The sequence below is a fragment of the Hakea prostrata genome, chromosome 3 (assembly GCF_041222555.1).
Source record: "Hakea prostrata isolate BN-2017 chromosome 3, UWA_Hpros_2, whole genome shotgun sequence".
NCBI lineage: Eukaryota > Viridiplantae > Streptophyta > Magnoliopsida > Proteales > Proteaceae > Hakea > Hakea prostrata.
Window position 1 is genome coordinate 1,684,908 of NC_142602.1, and position 15,602 is coordinate 1,700,509.

A 15,602-nucleotide genomic window follows, 5' to 3' on the forward strand; every position below is an offset into this window, starting at 1 on the left:
TATCAAATAGGATATAACTACATGGGTTAAGTGAAGAAGTGAAGAAAATCACATATAACTGGATCCAATACCCATCCCTTAGAGGCCAGGTGTGAAGTTTCGGCAAAATATTGGCAAGTTTCAGCCAAATTTTGACCCCCCAAATTTAAGGGGTATTTTAGTTTATTTTGAGCCAAATTTGATGTATAGCCCACTTTGATGCCAACAAAGTAACAAACACATTGAAATTGTAGGTTTTGCCCAAAACCTCACTTAAATTGGTATTCAGATGTAAAAATTTTGCAAAACTTTCAGATCTGTGTAAAATCTTGATCATCCCAAGCAATGCTATGAAGTTGAGATATTTAAGGGATTTGTAACTGCTTCAACAAATTTATATACCCATTTCTCCCGCTATCAATTCTCTCCCCTAAAAGATAACGAATTAACATTGAGACATCGTCTACCAAAAAAACAAAAAAAAACATTGAGACATTGCCTGCACTACTCGGAGAGCATGACAATGGACGTCCAAATATTTACTTGTCGGGGCAACAATCCACAATCCAGAGGCATGCCACACACACACTACACCCGCATTCACCGTAGTACAGAGAATCCACACGTGGGAACTCACGACAGTCGTTTTTCCTATTTGGTGAAGATCACCTCTTGCAGGGCCAATAACAAAGATACAGCAGGTAACCTGAGTGTTTGTTGAGTAAGCACAGACACCACCATGAACTCTTCCCTCTGAAAAAACACAGAGTTGAGAGACAAATAGTTCAAAAACCTCTTTAAAACCAGAACAGGCTTGGATTGCACCAATATGTGTGTATCATTCATCAATCAGATCAACTGCAAAAACAACCTTCGGGTGTAAAGGATGAAAATCTGCAAACCGAAGCGCGTATTTGACTTGACACACACATCCTAAATTTCATCTCTCGTCTACGTGTTACTCTTTGTCGAGAGGCCCCCCATGATGAAACAGTATATATTACATCCTCCTAAGGACACTACCTGGTTTTTTACTAGAAACACCTTACAAATTTGAGCATCTACCTACCATAATACGTTTCAGTGTCCAGTGTCCAGTGTCCACCAGCAGAAGAATTCTTTCCAAGAGAAACATGATAAAGACGGCACAGTTTTGGAGATGAATATTGGCGGATTACACAGGGAGAGAAGGTTCGGGAGCTCCACTGCTTCCATTCAGCACGGTTACATTTCCATCGCCATCGACATCAACAATAACCGAATCTCCCTCCTTTATCTCTCCTGAAAGCATCTTCTCAGCCATACTATCCTCCAACAATCTCATTATTGCTCTTCTCAATGGTCTTGCACCATAACTTGGGCTATAACCTTCATCTACCACTCTGTCCCTAAACCTCTCTGTCACCTGAAGCTCTATGTTCTTGGCCTGCAGTCGATCAAAGACTTCCTTCAACATAATGTCCGCAATCTCCTTCACCTCCAATTTCGTCAGCTGTCGGAAGACAATCATTTCATCCAACCTGTTCAAGAACTCTGGTCTGAAGTACTGTTTGAGCTCCTCAGTCACTAGGCTCTTTATCCGATTGTAGCTGCTGTCCTTCTCATCATAATCAAGATCAAACCCGATTCTACGACCTCCCTTCTCAATCACACTACTACCCACATTGGATGTCATTATTAGGAGTGTGTTCTTAAAATCCACAGTCCGGCCCTTGCTGTCTGTCAGCCTCCCATCTTCCAAAATCTGAAGCATCATGTTGAAAACATCAGGGTGAGCCTTTTCAATCTCATCAAAGAGGACGACAGTGTAAGGACGGCGACGGACAGCTTCGGTGAGCTGCCCACCTTCAGTGTATCCAACATAACCAGGGGGTGACCCAATAAGCTTGGAAACTGTGTGTCTCTCCATGAATTCACTCATATCCAACCGAATCATGGCCTCCTCAGAACCAAAGTAGTAGGCAGCCAAAGCCTTAGCCAGTTCAGACTTCCCTACACCAGTTGGACCAGAGAATATGAAGCTAGCAATAGGCCGATTAGGGTTTTTAAGCCCAACACGAGCTCGACGGATGGCACGACTAATAGCTTTGACAGCTTCATCCTGCCCAACGACCCGCTTGTGCAGTGTCTCTTCCATCTTTAGAAGGCGGTCAGACTCATCAGTCGAGACCTTTTCAACAGGGATCCCAGTCCAGGATGAGACAATATGCTGAATATCCACCTCTGTCACAATAGGGCCTACATCACCAGCCTCACTCTCAGCCTTGCTTTTCTCCTTGCCTTTGTCTATGATATTTGCTATCTGGGTTTTGAGGTCCATCTCTCGATCCCGCAACTCTCCTGCCTGTCAAATCCACAGCATGGTCAGCCTACTAATAAGTTTCAAGTTAAAGCTCGAAGAAGTAAACCTAGGCAATTATCCTCTGAAGTATAAACATATGGTAGTGCAAAGCATGCAGGGCTTACTGCAAGAAGAAGAATTATCATCTAAGTAATACATATTCCTTCTCCCCTCATCTCTAATAACTTTAATCTGCTCAAGAGACTATTACAAAAAATATTCCCCCCAATGCGCTGACAGAACTGAAAATTATAAAATAAATATCTAATAGCACCTTTTCAAAGTCTTGGCTGCGAACTGCTTCATTTTTCTCCTTTGTAATCTGCCTCAGTTCCTTCTCAAGCTCTCGGGCTTCCTCAGGCACCTGTGTAGAGAGAGTATATTAATGCTGCACCCTGAATAAACAGTAGCAAACTAATAGAGGTTTCAAATAGATCACTCCATCAATACATACTTGTGCATGACGTAGCCGAACCCGAGAACCAGCCTCATCAATTAAATCAATTGCTTTATCAGGCAAGAAGCGATCACTACAAAAACAAGAGAAGATTCATATCAGAACATAAAACAGGGCTTCAACAATCAAGTTCACTCTAATACAACATAAATTAACAAAGAATGAGGTAACTATATTGAATAATAGCATGATATTGGGGCTCCTTGGTTATGCGTTGAAGGGACAAATAGATCCAATACACAAGGATAGAACTCGAATCACAAGGCGTCCAAACTTTAGAGAACCCTAAACCTTGCATAACCTTGTTCTAATAATCAGGAACCAATCTTGCATTAGCTAGTGGGCATACCACAATGAGTTTTTACATATTTGACACACGAATCTTGGATGGTGGGAATTCAACTTGTGGAACACATATATGTATACTCATCTCAAACCTTATGTACCCCAACTAAATGGGTCAGATACACGGACCTACCTTCTTTTAAAATCAACTATGTTCAGAGCCATAAAAGTTGTCATCATACACGCCACTCCTCCCAAAGTAATTTTGGAATTTCCCTTGCTCCTGTGTGTTCTTTAATTTGAATTGGATCATCCCTCTTACCAGTGCAATCAGAGCAACATACAACCTCCAACCACTCTTTCAATTTATCGTGTATCATGACGACTTACCACCTCTAATATGCACCTTCATCATTTGTTTTGTTTAAGAAGTTGCTTAAGAGTAATTCAGAAGGTCCAGAATGAGTGGGTTCATCGAGCTATTCCAATCTTGGGTGAAAACATGCGTAGCTCACCACTCAGCAAACCTAGACAATAAACAGGCTTGTTAAAGTCAAGCTGTTACCATGAAGGGGCAAGTTGTGTTTCCAAGTTTGAGATGTAACTGCCACCTTATCATCAATTACACTGACATTGATCGTTATACACTGTGCTCACTTCCACAATAAGTGGCAAACTTGCAGCAGCTCATAGATCCCATCAGTTGAAAGGAACATTTACAACATAATTTACTTCAAATTATTATTCCATTTTTCCCTTAAATCCTGTGTTAGGCGATAAACAGGTAGACAGCCTTTCAACAATCAATGCCTAGAACAAGGTATACCATTTGAGATGGATGACATGAAGAAACTTAAATAACAAACCTGATGTACTGATATGACAGCTGTGCAGCAGAAACTAGGGCTTCATCTGTGTAACGTAGCTTGTGGTGAAGTTCATAACGCTCTCGAAGTCCTTTTAAAATCTGTATGGTTTCATCAACAGTAGGCTCTGGCACTTTCACTGGCTGGAATCGTCTTTCCAAAGCTGGGTCTTTTTCAATATGCTTTCTGTATTCATCTAATGTTGTGGCACCAATACACTGCAAGAATTAAAATGCTTTTTAAGCATCCCGAACATTCTGATTTGTTTGTTAAGCAGGCTTATAACAACCTAAATAGACCATGCTGGATCTAGAATCAGAGAAAGCTAGTCACTAAAAGGTGGCAGAAGAGGAGAAGGGGGGGGGGGGGGGGGGGGGAATTGAAACCAAAGGGTGTCTGAAAAAATTCCAAACTAACAAATTGACAGCTGACAAGTTTATGAAGACAACTGTGGAGAATCAGCATATATGATCAACTACTTTATTAAAACAAAGTATACAATGAATCTTTATTACATATCAATTCGTTAGTGTAAACATGTTCCATGAGGAGTTAGAAAGAAATGTCAGTAGAAGACACACTAGGAGATCAATGATTTATTAATATAGCATATGGCGGATCTTAACTTCTAAGGCACTGGAAAGAACAAATTGACTAGCATTCTCAAATTTCGTAATTCTAGATCAAGACGGATACATCACCAGAAACTTTCAGAGTCAGGAAAGGGTGACAATTTACTAGAGATCCATTTCATATGTACAGTTCCTTTAAAAACACATCTGCTTGAATAATTTTTTTTACTATGAACACAATAAATCAAATAGTTGTATCAGGCACTAATCATTTTGACAATAAGATATCTTCAGCAGGCCTAACGGAAAGAGGAAATGGAGTACTTAATGAAGTTGAAAGCTACTGAAGAAACAGGTATACCAAAAGGAAGCATTGCGACGAGAATACTAGAGTAAAGCAATGATAAGAATTCCCTGGAGATCCATTTATATGAACATTTCTTCAAACAAAACATCAGCATCCAGAAGAAACAAATACATAACTAACTGGTAGATTAATAAAATTCCTGAAGGAAGACAAAAAATGTAACTTAGACGTCAAGAAAAGAATAAGGCCAGTGGACGTGAGATTTCATAATTCTGCCACAATACATAATTGTATGCCACCAAAGCACAAAACCTGTAAGAGAAAAGATATTTTTCCTTTGGATTTATCCTCCTCCACCAGTTGAGATATCCTTAAAAAAATATAAATAGCTGACAAAGATAAAATACAACAGAAATTAAATGGCAACTTCTCCTCTTGTATGACTTTCCAAAATGGGACATCAAAACAAAATTTTCAGTTCCGTTTTCCCATTCAAAGCACATAAAAGAAACCAGACCACAGGTATCCCCAATCATTTGAACCGGTATCACTCGATTCCACTCTACAAAACACAACATACTCAAGTAATAATGCCTTGTCCTATCCCTAACAGAGTGAAAGATATCTTATAAGCACACAACAAAGTACCAGTGAATTAGATTCCATTTCACCTCCCTTCAAACCATGCCTAGAGCACAAGGATTTGACCAGAAGTGGTCCTATTAAACTAGTGACCTGGGAAATCTGAAATTCAACTAAATCTAGCATTGACACACCAAATGAGTCACAAGCCACTCCGGAATGTGGTGCACTGGCTATACCCTGCCAGGTGCAACTAAGAGTCAAGAACAATATCTGGCCCAGTACCAAAGGCTTCAAATGGGAAAAAAAAGAAAGAAGGAAGACCACATTTGATGTGTATTTCCCAAGCAAGCAGCTCATCACGTCAGAGAGTTGGGCTTACAACCACTAAAACATCATCTACAAAATCAAAGAAGCAAATAAGGCAATAAGGATAATAATATTTCATCCATAAAGTGTGACGATTACCTGCAGTTCACCTCTTGCAAGAGCTGGTTTCAAAATATTGGCGGCATCAATTGCACCTTCTGCAGCTCCAGCACCAATTAAAGTGTGAACTTCATCAATAAAGAGTATAATCTCATCACTTTGTTTAATTTCTTCCATCAGCTTCTTTAACCTTTCCTCAAACTCTCCACGATATTTTGTACCAGCAACAAGAAGGCCCATATCCAGGGTAATCACCTGAACGGCAAAAGCAAGACCTTGACATATCAATCTAATGAATATTTTCACAATAATTGTATATTCCCACTTATGTAACTTAAAATAATATTACGTTGTTCCTATATTTTCAAAATTTGCCTCGTTTGACACATTTTATCATGCCAGAGCCCCCCAAAAAAATAAAGAACAAAAAAAATAATTGCACTTCCATCCAAGCTAGTTTTTATACCTAGATTAGATTACAAATCCTCACCTTCTTCCCTTCAATTGTTTCCGGAACATCACCATTAGCAATCCGTTGAGCAAGCCCTTCAGCAATTGCTGTTTTTCCAACACCTGGTTCACCAATCAGACAGGGGTTGTTCTTCGTACGTCTACCCAAAATTTGGGTTACACGTTCTATTTGTGGTTGCCTTCCAACAACAGGATCAAGTTTACCCTAAAAAATGAGAAAATTAGTAAGGAAATTCAGCTAAAAGGAGATCACTATGGGACCCATCAAATGGGTATTACAAATGATATCAACAAAATGCACCTCCTCTGCCATCTTTGTCAAGTTAGTTCCATACTCTTCAAGCGTCGGCATCTTATTTCCACTACTTCCACCACCAACCCCAGCACCAACAGCTTCTGTGCTCTCACCAACCATACGAATAACCTACATACACCAAACTCAATTACTGGTTAAGATGAATGTCCTAAACAATATTCAAATGCATACAACAAGGTAAAGGACATATCACTTGCCTGTGTCCGAATGTTACTTGGGTCTGCACCTAGGTTCTCAAGCACGCGAGCTGCAACACCTTCACCCTCTCGAAGCAATCCCAAAAGAAGGTGCTCAGATCCAATATAATTATGCCCTGAGATGTTTAACATTAAGATAATACCAATTAGGCTCTAATTTACTTGTAAGGAAATTCACAGAAATTAAGGAACAACCTGTAAGTAACAGCTATGTAGTAAGGTAAGAAAGTAAACTGGAAGTAAGAAAAAGAGATAAATAAACCTAACAATCTCATCCAGATAATGATTGGCTCAAAAGGTTGCATACATTAACCTTGTGCACTCCCATCCAGAGGAAGTTGATTCAAAGGCTTGCTAAAGCCATAAAACGAACAGGGATAGGTAACCAATAACTTAAGACAGGTAATAAATTTGTAGTTTATCTATAATGAAGTTCAATAATCATCTTTTGGGCGAAGTTCAGTAAGTTACCCAGTTGTCGTGCTTCCTCCAAGGAAAGTTCTAGTACACGCTTTGCACGAGGAGTAAATGGTATCTCCACTGCAACGAATCCACTACCCCTACCAATAATCTTCTCCACTTCCACACGGGCATCCTTCAAATTGATGCCCATTGATTTCAAAACCTTTGCAGCAATACCAGTGCCTTCACCAATAAGACCCAATAGAATTTGTTCGGTCCCAACAAAATTGTGTCCAAGTCGCCTTGCCTCCTCTTGGGCAAGCATAATAACTTTAATAGCCTTCTCAGTAAAACGTTCAAACATTGCAACAGCCACTCCTCGACTAGCCTTCCCTCGTGGAACAGAGATAGCAGCAGCTATCTTGGCATGGAAGTTACAGTCGGACCTTCCCATGTAGTATAAAGCATTTGATCTTTGCAAGCCTGAAAAACCATGCAGCCTAATGGAAGGAGCTTGCATGTTACACATCATTTTCACAGTCCTCCTAGTCTTGCAAGATCCTCGAAGTTTGCCATTTCTCTCTCCATAAACTGCAGAAGGAAAGTTCATCGACTGAAGCAGGGCCCTAGCCATAATTTCCGGTACCAATAAGATGACCTAAAAGTATACCTGCACGCAAGTAACACCCATAATGGTGATAATCATATAAAAGCAAACACAAAATGACAAGCCCAAGCCCCAACACACACCCACACCCCCCCCCAAAAAAAAAAATCATAATAATAAATAAATAAAACACACACACAAAAGAAAATCAAATTAGACTCTGTCTGGTGTGACATATGAGGAAGAAAGACAAATTAATGATATCATTGAGTCTCCAGGGAAAATTGCATACCGAGTATCTCTTACCCTACATCAAGAAGGTCGCATATAAAGCTACATGCAAGTATTCCATTTACAAAGGATATAAATTAACTTCCAAACATCGACAAGCAATACCTAAGCTCGCATCAAAGGTCTAGATAAACAGGTAAACATAAAACTGCAACAAGCTAAAAGGCATCCGATTATGAGAACACTTCCACAGTTTCTGAATTTGCATCATGCTACAAATGGTAACATACACACCCCCAGAAGCCAAGAAATTAAACATATGCAAATCCCAAAAACTTTCTACCGAAGGCTGGATACTGTCGACTCTCATGACGATGCATACTGCCCCCAAAAAAACTCGAAGAAGCAAAATGTCGAACAAACATAAGGGTGGGCTACAGAAATCCAAATCTCCATCTATACAACATACTTGTCAGAAGCACGAGTTAGCTGTGTCAATCCAATACCATGCTTGGCTAGTAAAACATTATTCGTCCAAGGAGCAGTACTTCCAAAATGCTTAGCTTAGAAAACAATAAACATGATAACGACGACTCTTATCTCAAGCATACAATTTGGGTAAAACACGATAATCGATCTGAAAAACATACAATCATGCAATCGGACACCTTAAAACCAAGAATTTTAAAATTAGATTCATGATATGTTAGCGAAACGAAATTCCAGCTAGATACAGAGAGAAAATCAAGAAAAGTACTAATTCTTATTATACGTTTACGAAAGCCCTAGAAACAAAGAAATGAAAAGATGCAAGAAACAGTAGAACTCACCTGTAAACCCCCAAATTCAAACAACTAAACGAAAGAAAAAAATCCTCTCAGCAGAAGAGGATACTAGAGCCTCTTCTCATCAACAGAGACGGAGAGACGGAGAGACGGAGAGACGGAGAAGAAGATAGGGAAGCCTCCGACCGCCTTGTAAAATGAAGTGGAGCTGTATTTAAGTGTGGGACGAACAAGGATGGAGAGTTGTGGAAGTTTGTTCACCGTAACTTCTAGGGAGCGGACGATTCATGCACGGCACCTCACCCAATCATTCGCGATATTCTTGACTTTTGATATGGGTAGGGAGGGTTTTTCGGTAATTTCGATCATTTATCTATTTTGATTTTTTGTAGGGATTTTTCATTTTAAACCAACGACAATAAGATATTTCTTCTTCCATGAGTCCTTCTTGAATCTTGTATTCTTACCCTAATTTGTCGACAAATCCAATCACTTGCCGACACGTAGCAGAATGAACCGTGATGCCGCTTAGGACATCTCGCTTCCTTGGTAAGTTTGATCCCATACCCAGGATTTTAATTGGTTGAGACACGGAACAAGTCAGTTTTCAGATTAGATATTTGGATGTTCTTTTGGGTTTTTTTCCATATAAAAAAATATAAATATATTTATAATCAATTGAAAAAAAAATTATAAATCACTCAATTAGTTAACTAACATAAATGATCTTTTGACTATCAATCAAATCAAGTGATCAACTAACCGTAAATGGAGCAAATAAGGTAGATTGGTGGCGTGAGTTCTCACGCTAATATTCCTCTCTTTTTTTTTTCTTTTTTTTTTTTTTTTTTTTGTTTTTTTTTTTTTTGTGGGGGGGGGTGGGTTTTTATTGGGGGCGCGGGGGGGGGGGGGCCCCCCGGCCCCCCCCCGGGGGAGGCTGGGTTTTAACCGCTCTACTAATCCACCATTGGCACTAATATTCCTCTTCCGGACACTTGGGTGACCAAATGCCTATCAGCAAACCAAGAAGATCGATCACCATCAAATCTCGAGCCCAAGCACAAGCCCAGATCATTGGGCACAATATACACAGCCGAAGCTCAACCCAGTCAAAATTGTTGGGTTCTAAGAATGGGTTGGGCTGGACTGCTGCTCAAATTCAAATTTTCGGGCCCAGGATATACCTTGATTGGACTATGAACTTGGGCCTCTAACTTTATGTAAAATGTTTCCTTCGCACAATGTCCAAGTCCAACTACTATCTTGAGTGTCTTAACCAAAAAAGAAAAAAGACACCCAAAAAAAAAAAAAACCCATCACCTTGAGAAATGTTCCGGGGGAGATTGCTGACTGGTGAATGTCCTCCACATTTATGTCTTTGCGTGTGAAGATTTACATATGAATATGATCGTCAGAAGGAACTTTTTTTCCCTTGCAAGTGATTTTGGTTTTGAATAAATGGGTTGAACGATTCAACGATATCGTGGGCCGTCAAATCAAGATATTGGTTAAGATTGAAATCTCGACTAAGATGGGCGATCCCATTGCTTAAAATCACATTGAATAGTTCAATGATTAATTGGGCTAAACCTTAGCAAATCTAAGTGATTTTGAATCATCCAACAAATAAACTTGCCTTAAGTCCAAGCTAAGCCTATCGCTAATAGAATTTAGATCGTCTCTCTGTCAAGAGAGAACAATGTGCTTCTCTAATGCATCCTTATCACACATAATGATGATGATCACCAGAAAAAGGGAAGAAGAAAAAAAAAATCAAATTTCAATAGGTCTCTACCCCTATTGTATGATTCAAAAATTTTGGGCCCAAACCTATAGATGAAAGGGAAAAAGTCAAGATGTTAAGATCGACTTAAACTTCTCCATTCTCTGTTATGATCTAGCCTTCAACATAAAGCATGAGCTTGACTTCTAATAAGGGTTGAGCTGTATTCGATTAAATTTAGTGATTGTAAAAGAAAAGCTACATATTAAATTTGTGCAAAAATGATCGAGAATGCAAGCTAAGAGGTGACAAAATTGTCCAAACAGAATTGCAGGCCAGCGTGGTGGGTTGTCTATGACTTAAGATATATGTATAAACAATATATATAAACTATGGACCAAAAAGAGATGATGCGAAGATGGTGGAAGCTAGGAATGGTATGGGTCAACTAATACATGTTTAGTGGAATGTGGATGATAATAAAAACAGAGAACAGCTTAAACCGTGGACACTGGTTGTGTTTAGATTAAAAGAAACAAAACCCTCCAGCTCCTGCACTTTATACTTGTCTCAGCCATGTCTCCTCATTCTCAATTAAATGACAACTTCCATATCCTTCTCCTACTACTACTAAAATGTTACTTTAACATACATTACTAATTGTTTCTTTTATGTACACAAATGTGTTTGCTTTCTCCTTTTTTATAATAATATTTACCTTACTTGTAGCATAGGCAACCAATTAGCGTGGCCCTCAATCCCTTCCTATTATACTTAGAATTGACATCAAGTTGAGGATAGGTTTACCAAAAAAAAGTTGAGGATAGGATAATCATTCTATTTATTTTTCCTTTTTTGTGTAAGAATCATTTCTTAATTAGAAAGTTTAACAAGATTTGTAGATAATATTAACTGATTCAAGTTGATACACATCGATCGACCAAAATCTAAAATCCAATACCATAATATCAATCCTAACATGGACATAAATAGGGGTTCTTAATGCACAACATTGTGCTGCCAACGGTCGAGACAAATATTTCAATCTTGACAGTTGACAACAAGTGTTGCTCATTTAATGTGCAACATTCAAGTCTGCCCTCATAAATAGTGGGTCTTAGTGATCACCATCACCACACTAGACCAATTCCACCATCTTTCCGATGAATTCATGAGTACCTTGGAAATAACGATTAATTAAGTAATTATATGCCTTTCAATCCATCAATCAAGCACATAAAAAGAGCAACCAGATTGAGAATGACATTAAGTATGAAGGAATGAATAATTGAATACCCTTTTGGCTTCTCTTTCCTTTACATTAATCAGCCCATCTTAACTTTCACTTTGTTTTCTACCCCAAAAAAAAAAAAAAAAAACCTACTTTCACTTTGTTTGTGACAATTTTAAGCATAATTAATTATGCAGGATTGCAGATTATTCTCCTAATTAAATACTCAACAGAAATCCACAAGAGCTTGAAAAGCCGCACAAAGTGCAGTAATCACGGGATCAATGAAATCTCGCGTGGTTATCTTTTTGTGGTGGGTTTGTTAATTCGTACATAACGAATTCCATTCGAGGTTGGACCTGGGTCCGAATCGGTTCTTACCGATTCCAATCTTTCTTGCATTTTTTGTAATGGAATTCAAACAAACCGATTCCATAAAATCCATAGGATAGCTATCAGATCAGAAAACCCATTAATTCAGTAGAAATCCAATAATTTGATACTTTTAGAAATGTCGAAATCGAAATCGACCAATACCAATTTCAAGCTAAACCGACAGATTTGACTAATTTAATTCTAATATCACGAATCATTGGGAGAACATTTGAGTCAAAACCATCATATTATTCTTCTTTGTGGAGAAAAAAAAGTAAGGTAAGGTGGAATAAAGTCAAATCATTATCATTCATCGACCCCATTTTAGAGCTTAGGCAGCAGACTAGCAATAAAACTTTTTAACCCAACTTTTTCTTTTTTCTTTATTATTTTATAATTTATAGGAATAACAACCCTAAATTTAATCTATAAGTTCCAACTGGTTATTCTTTCTCACTATTCAAATTGTTAAATCTCTGAAAAAACACAAAAAAAAAAAAAAAAAAATGTTAAATTGTATTTTAAATGAATTTATTCCTAAGTAAGACAAAGCTTGAAAATGTCGAATATCCTGATTCAAAAATATATAATCGAATTAAAACATTAAAACGGGTGGTTGTTTAATTTTAAGATAACACTTTGTCTATCCTATTGTAGAGTTTTCGTATCAAAATTTTCTCATAATAATTCATGAATGGGTCTACCTACAAACCAACCCTTTTGATCTTATAATTAAGACCTAAATTCAAAAAAAATCTTCATTTTTTTGTTGGTAAATGAAAATTTCTTCCTTGGATAAGTAGCAAAAGAAATTGATATGGACATTTCACGTGAACAATACAAGCATTAGTATAATTTGAAAAATCCAAAATAATGGGTTTTTTGTCCAAAGCTAAAATTAGCTTGAACCCCTCATTTGGAAATTAAAATTAAACAACCCTCAATGCGTCTGAACTCATGCATTGGTCAACAAAATGTAAAGCTCAAAGTTGTTGGTCTGTTCTGTTGCCAATCTGGATTGTGGCATCTTCTGAATTTCCTACTACCTCCCTCCAACCACAAATATTATATAAACAAAATAATTAAGAATTCATAAGAACGACAATGACATAATTAATTTATATAAAAGAAGATAATGATTGGAGTGCGTTTTACTTACAGGGTTTTGGCCGATGAACTCAAATCAATTTTATTTTATCTTCTATTGGGTACGGATTTTAAGGACTATCTCATGTGTTTAATGCGATCCAATTTGATGCATGAATACAAATTGAACCAGACTAGTATGAAATAGATTAAAGCACTTGACTCAGTTTATTTTATTAGCTTCAAAACTCTTAATGTACTGACTAAATATCTAAAATTTGATGTCAAAACACTGATACAATTTGAAGATTTCAAATCCCAAAAGAGAGCTGGCCCAATAAAGGGCCATATATAGCTTGCAGTGATGAAGTACCAAAGAGACTAGACCCAATAAATTAAATTGGTCCAAGTCACTGAACCGGCCATTTGAACCAAGAGGGATTGACCATTTGAAACATAACATGTTGGTGTTGATACTTGATAGCACAGTAAAATGGTGGGATGGTCCATCTGTTGCACGCAATTAATGAGGCCCAACTAGCACGCACAGCTCTGTCATGTGTCACTGTATCATGTCATAATATTCCTATAAATCTAAATAATTATGTCATAATATTCTACAAATCCAAATAATTAAAACCTTCATCTGAGTCTTCTTAACGGAGTTAAAAAGTCTTTGCAAAGTAATAACTGATCGAGCCTTTTCTTCCGGGCCTTCGCATGGGAATGCGTGTGGTAGCAGAGATATATGAATCCTCCTCTGGCTCTGCTCATCTTATAAATAATCAGATATGGATTTGAGCCCGAACCAAAGGAAAAAGGGAAAGAAGAAATTTCCACACTTCGTTCAGCTCAGAGGATAAGAGATCTCAAAACTTTGGTTTTTCTTTTTAGCTCTTCTGCTAAACGAGATGCCGAGTCCTGTTTCCTGCAGGTTAGTAAATCCTCTCTACCTTCAACTTATAGAATCATCATCTTCAGTTCTCTGCAATGAATCACAAGTGTAATCTCTATCTGTTCATGTAAATCAGGATTCGTTCATTTAGAGATTTGAAGTTGACCGCTGCAAAGTTGTTGGAGAAGCGTGTAGGTTTTGCATCAAACGGACGAGGGGTAGGGCGGTAAGGTTTCTTGTTCTTCAGTATTTCGGACTACAGTAGTCAGATTTTATTGTTTTCAAATTTCAAAATCTTCATTACCAAAAAAAATAAAAAAATTTCAAAATCTTCATTTTCATTAGATAGAGAATAACTAAAAACAGAGTTTATCCTTGTTCTTCTCTTGGAAGTTGGAACTTGTTTTCATCTCTCGTATCCGAATTATCTCTCTTTCATAGTCTGAAAATGTAATTCTGTGGTGGTGGTGGTGGTGGTGGTGCAGGTTGGAAGGCAAGGTTGCACTCGTAACCGGTGGAGCAAGTGGGCTTGGCAAGGCAACGGCCCGTGAGTTCATCCAAGAGGGAGCAAAAGTGATCATCGCTGACATTGATACCCAACTAGGCCCAATAGCGGTCCATGATCTAGGACCTCAAGCCCACTTTGTCCCTTGTGATGTCACCCTAGAAGCCCAGGTAGCAGATGCCGTGGACTTGGCCGTGGACCGTCACGGTAGACTTGATGTCATGTACAACAGTGCCGGAATTGCCGGATTGTCAATGCCGCCGAGCATCGCCGATCTGGACCTTGATCAATTTGATCATGTCATGGCGATTAACGTCCGTGGCACCATCGCCGGCATCAAACACGCTGCCAGGGTAATGGTGCCAAGCAACTCAGGCTCTATCCTTTGCACGGCTAGCATCAGTGGGCTTTTGGCTGGGCTGGGCCCCCATCCCTACACAATATCCAAGTTTGCAATTCCAGGGATAGTCAAGTCTGTAGCCAGTGAGCTGTGCAGGCATGGGGTCCGCGTCAACTGCATATCACCCTTTGTGGTCCCCACTCCACTTGTCATGGCTCAGTTGGGAGCTATTTACACAGGTGGAGGGCACGAACGGATAATGGAGATTGTGGATGGGCTTGGGGAGCTCAAGGGTTCAAGATGTGAAGAGGTGGACGTGGCTAGGGCTGCTGTGTATTTAGCATCTGATGATGCCAAGTACGTTTCAGGTCATAACCTTGTTGTTGATGGAGGATTCACTTGCTTTAAGCATCTGCGTTTCCCGTTACCTGATCAACTATAGGATCTGGGTTCAACTACTGTGCTTTGCAAACCAGATGTTTCTCTGGCTTTTCTTTGTTTCTAGTTTGAACCTTGTATAGGTGAGAAGGGAAGGTTGAAGTTAACTGGAAATGATTCTAAAATTATTGGGTTTTGTTTGGTGCATGATTATCAAAAACAGTATCTCAACATTGTGTGCC

At 38.7% G+C, this 15,602-nt stretch overlaps 2 protein-coding genes across 2 annotated transcripts; one reads left to right on the top strand and one right to left on the bottom strand.

Annotated features, from left to right (window-relative positions):
* Nucleotides 1-775: 775 nt before the first annotated feature.
* LOC149019881 (ATP-dependent Clp protease ATP-binding subunit ClpA homolog CD4B, chloroplastic) lies at nucleotides 776-9,093 on the bottom strand. Its single transcript, XM_089147883.1, has 10 exons — nucleotides 8,873-9,093; nucleotides 7,274-7,874; nucleotides 6,803-6,918; nucleotides 6,591-6,713; nucleotides 6,309-6,494; nucleotides 5,858-6,073; nucleotides 3,929-4,146; nucleotides 2,775-2,850; nucleotides 2,595-2,684; nucleotides 776-2,323 (listed from the first exon to the last, which is right to left on the bottom strand). Exons 2-10 carry the CDS (start codon nucleotides 7,836-7,838, stop codon nucleotides 1,154-1,156), a joined length of 2,760 nt encoding a protein of 919 aa, XP_089004009.1. The 5' UTR covers nucleotides 7,839-7,874; nucleotides 8,873-9,093; the 3' UTR covers nucleotides 776-1,153.
* A 4,831-nt stretch (nucleotides 9,094-13,924) lies between these two features.
* Nucleotides 13,925-15,582, top strand: LOC149019882 (zerumbone synthase-like). The gene is made up of 3 exons (XM_089147887.1): nucleotides 13,925-14,176; nucleotides 14,274-14,363; nucleotides 14,623-15,582. The coding sequence occupies exons 1-3, from the start codon at nucleotides 14,154-14,156 to the stop codon at nucleotides 15,422-15,424; spliced, it is 915 nt and encodes a 304-aa protein (XP_089004013.1). The 5' UTR covers nucleotides 13,925-14,153; the 3' UTR covers nucleotides 15,425-15,582.
* The last annotated feature ends 20 nt before the right edge of the window (nucleotides 15,583-15,602 follow it).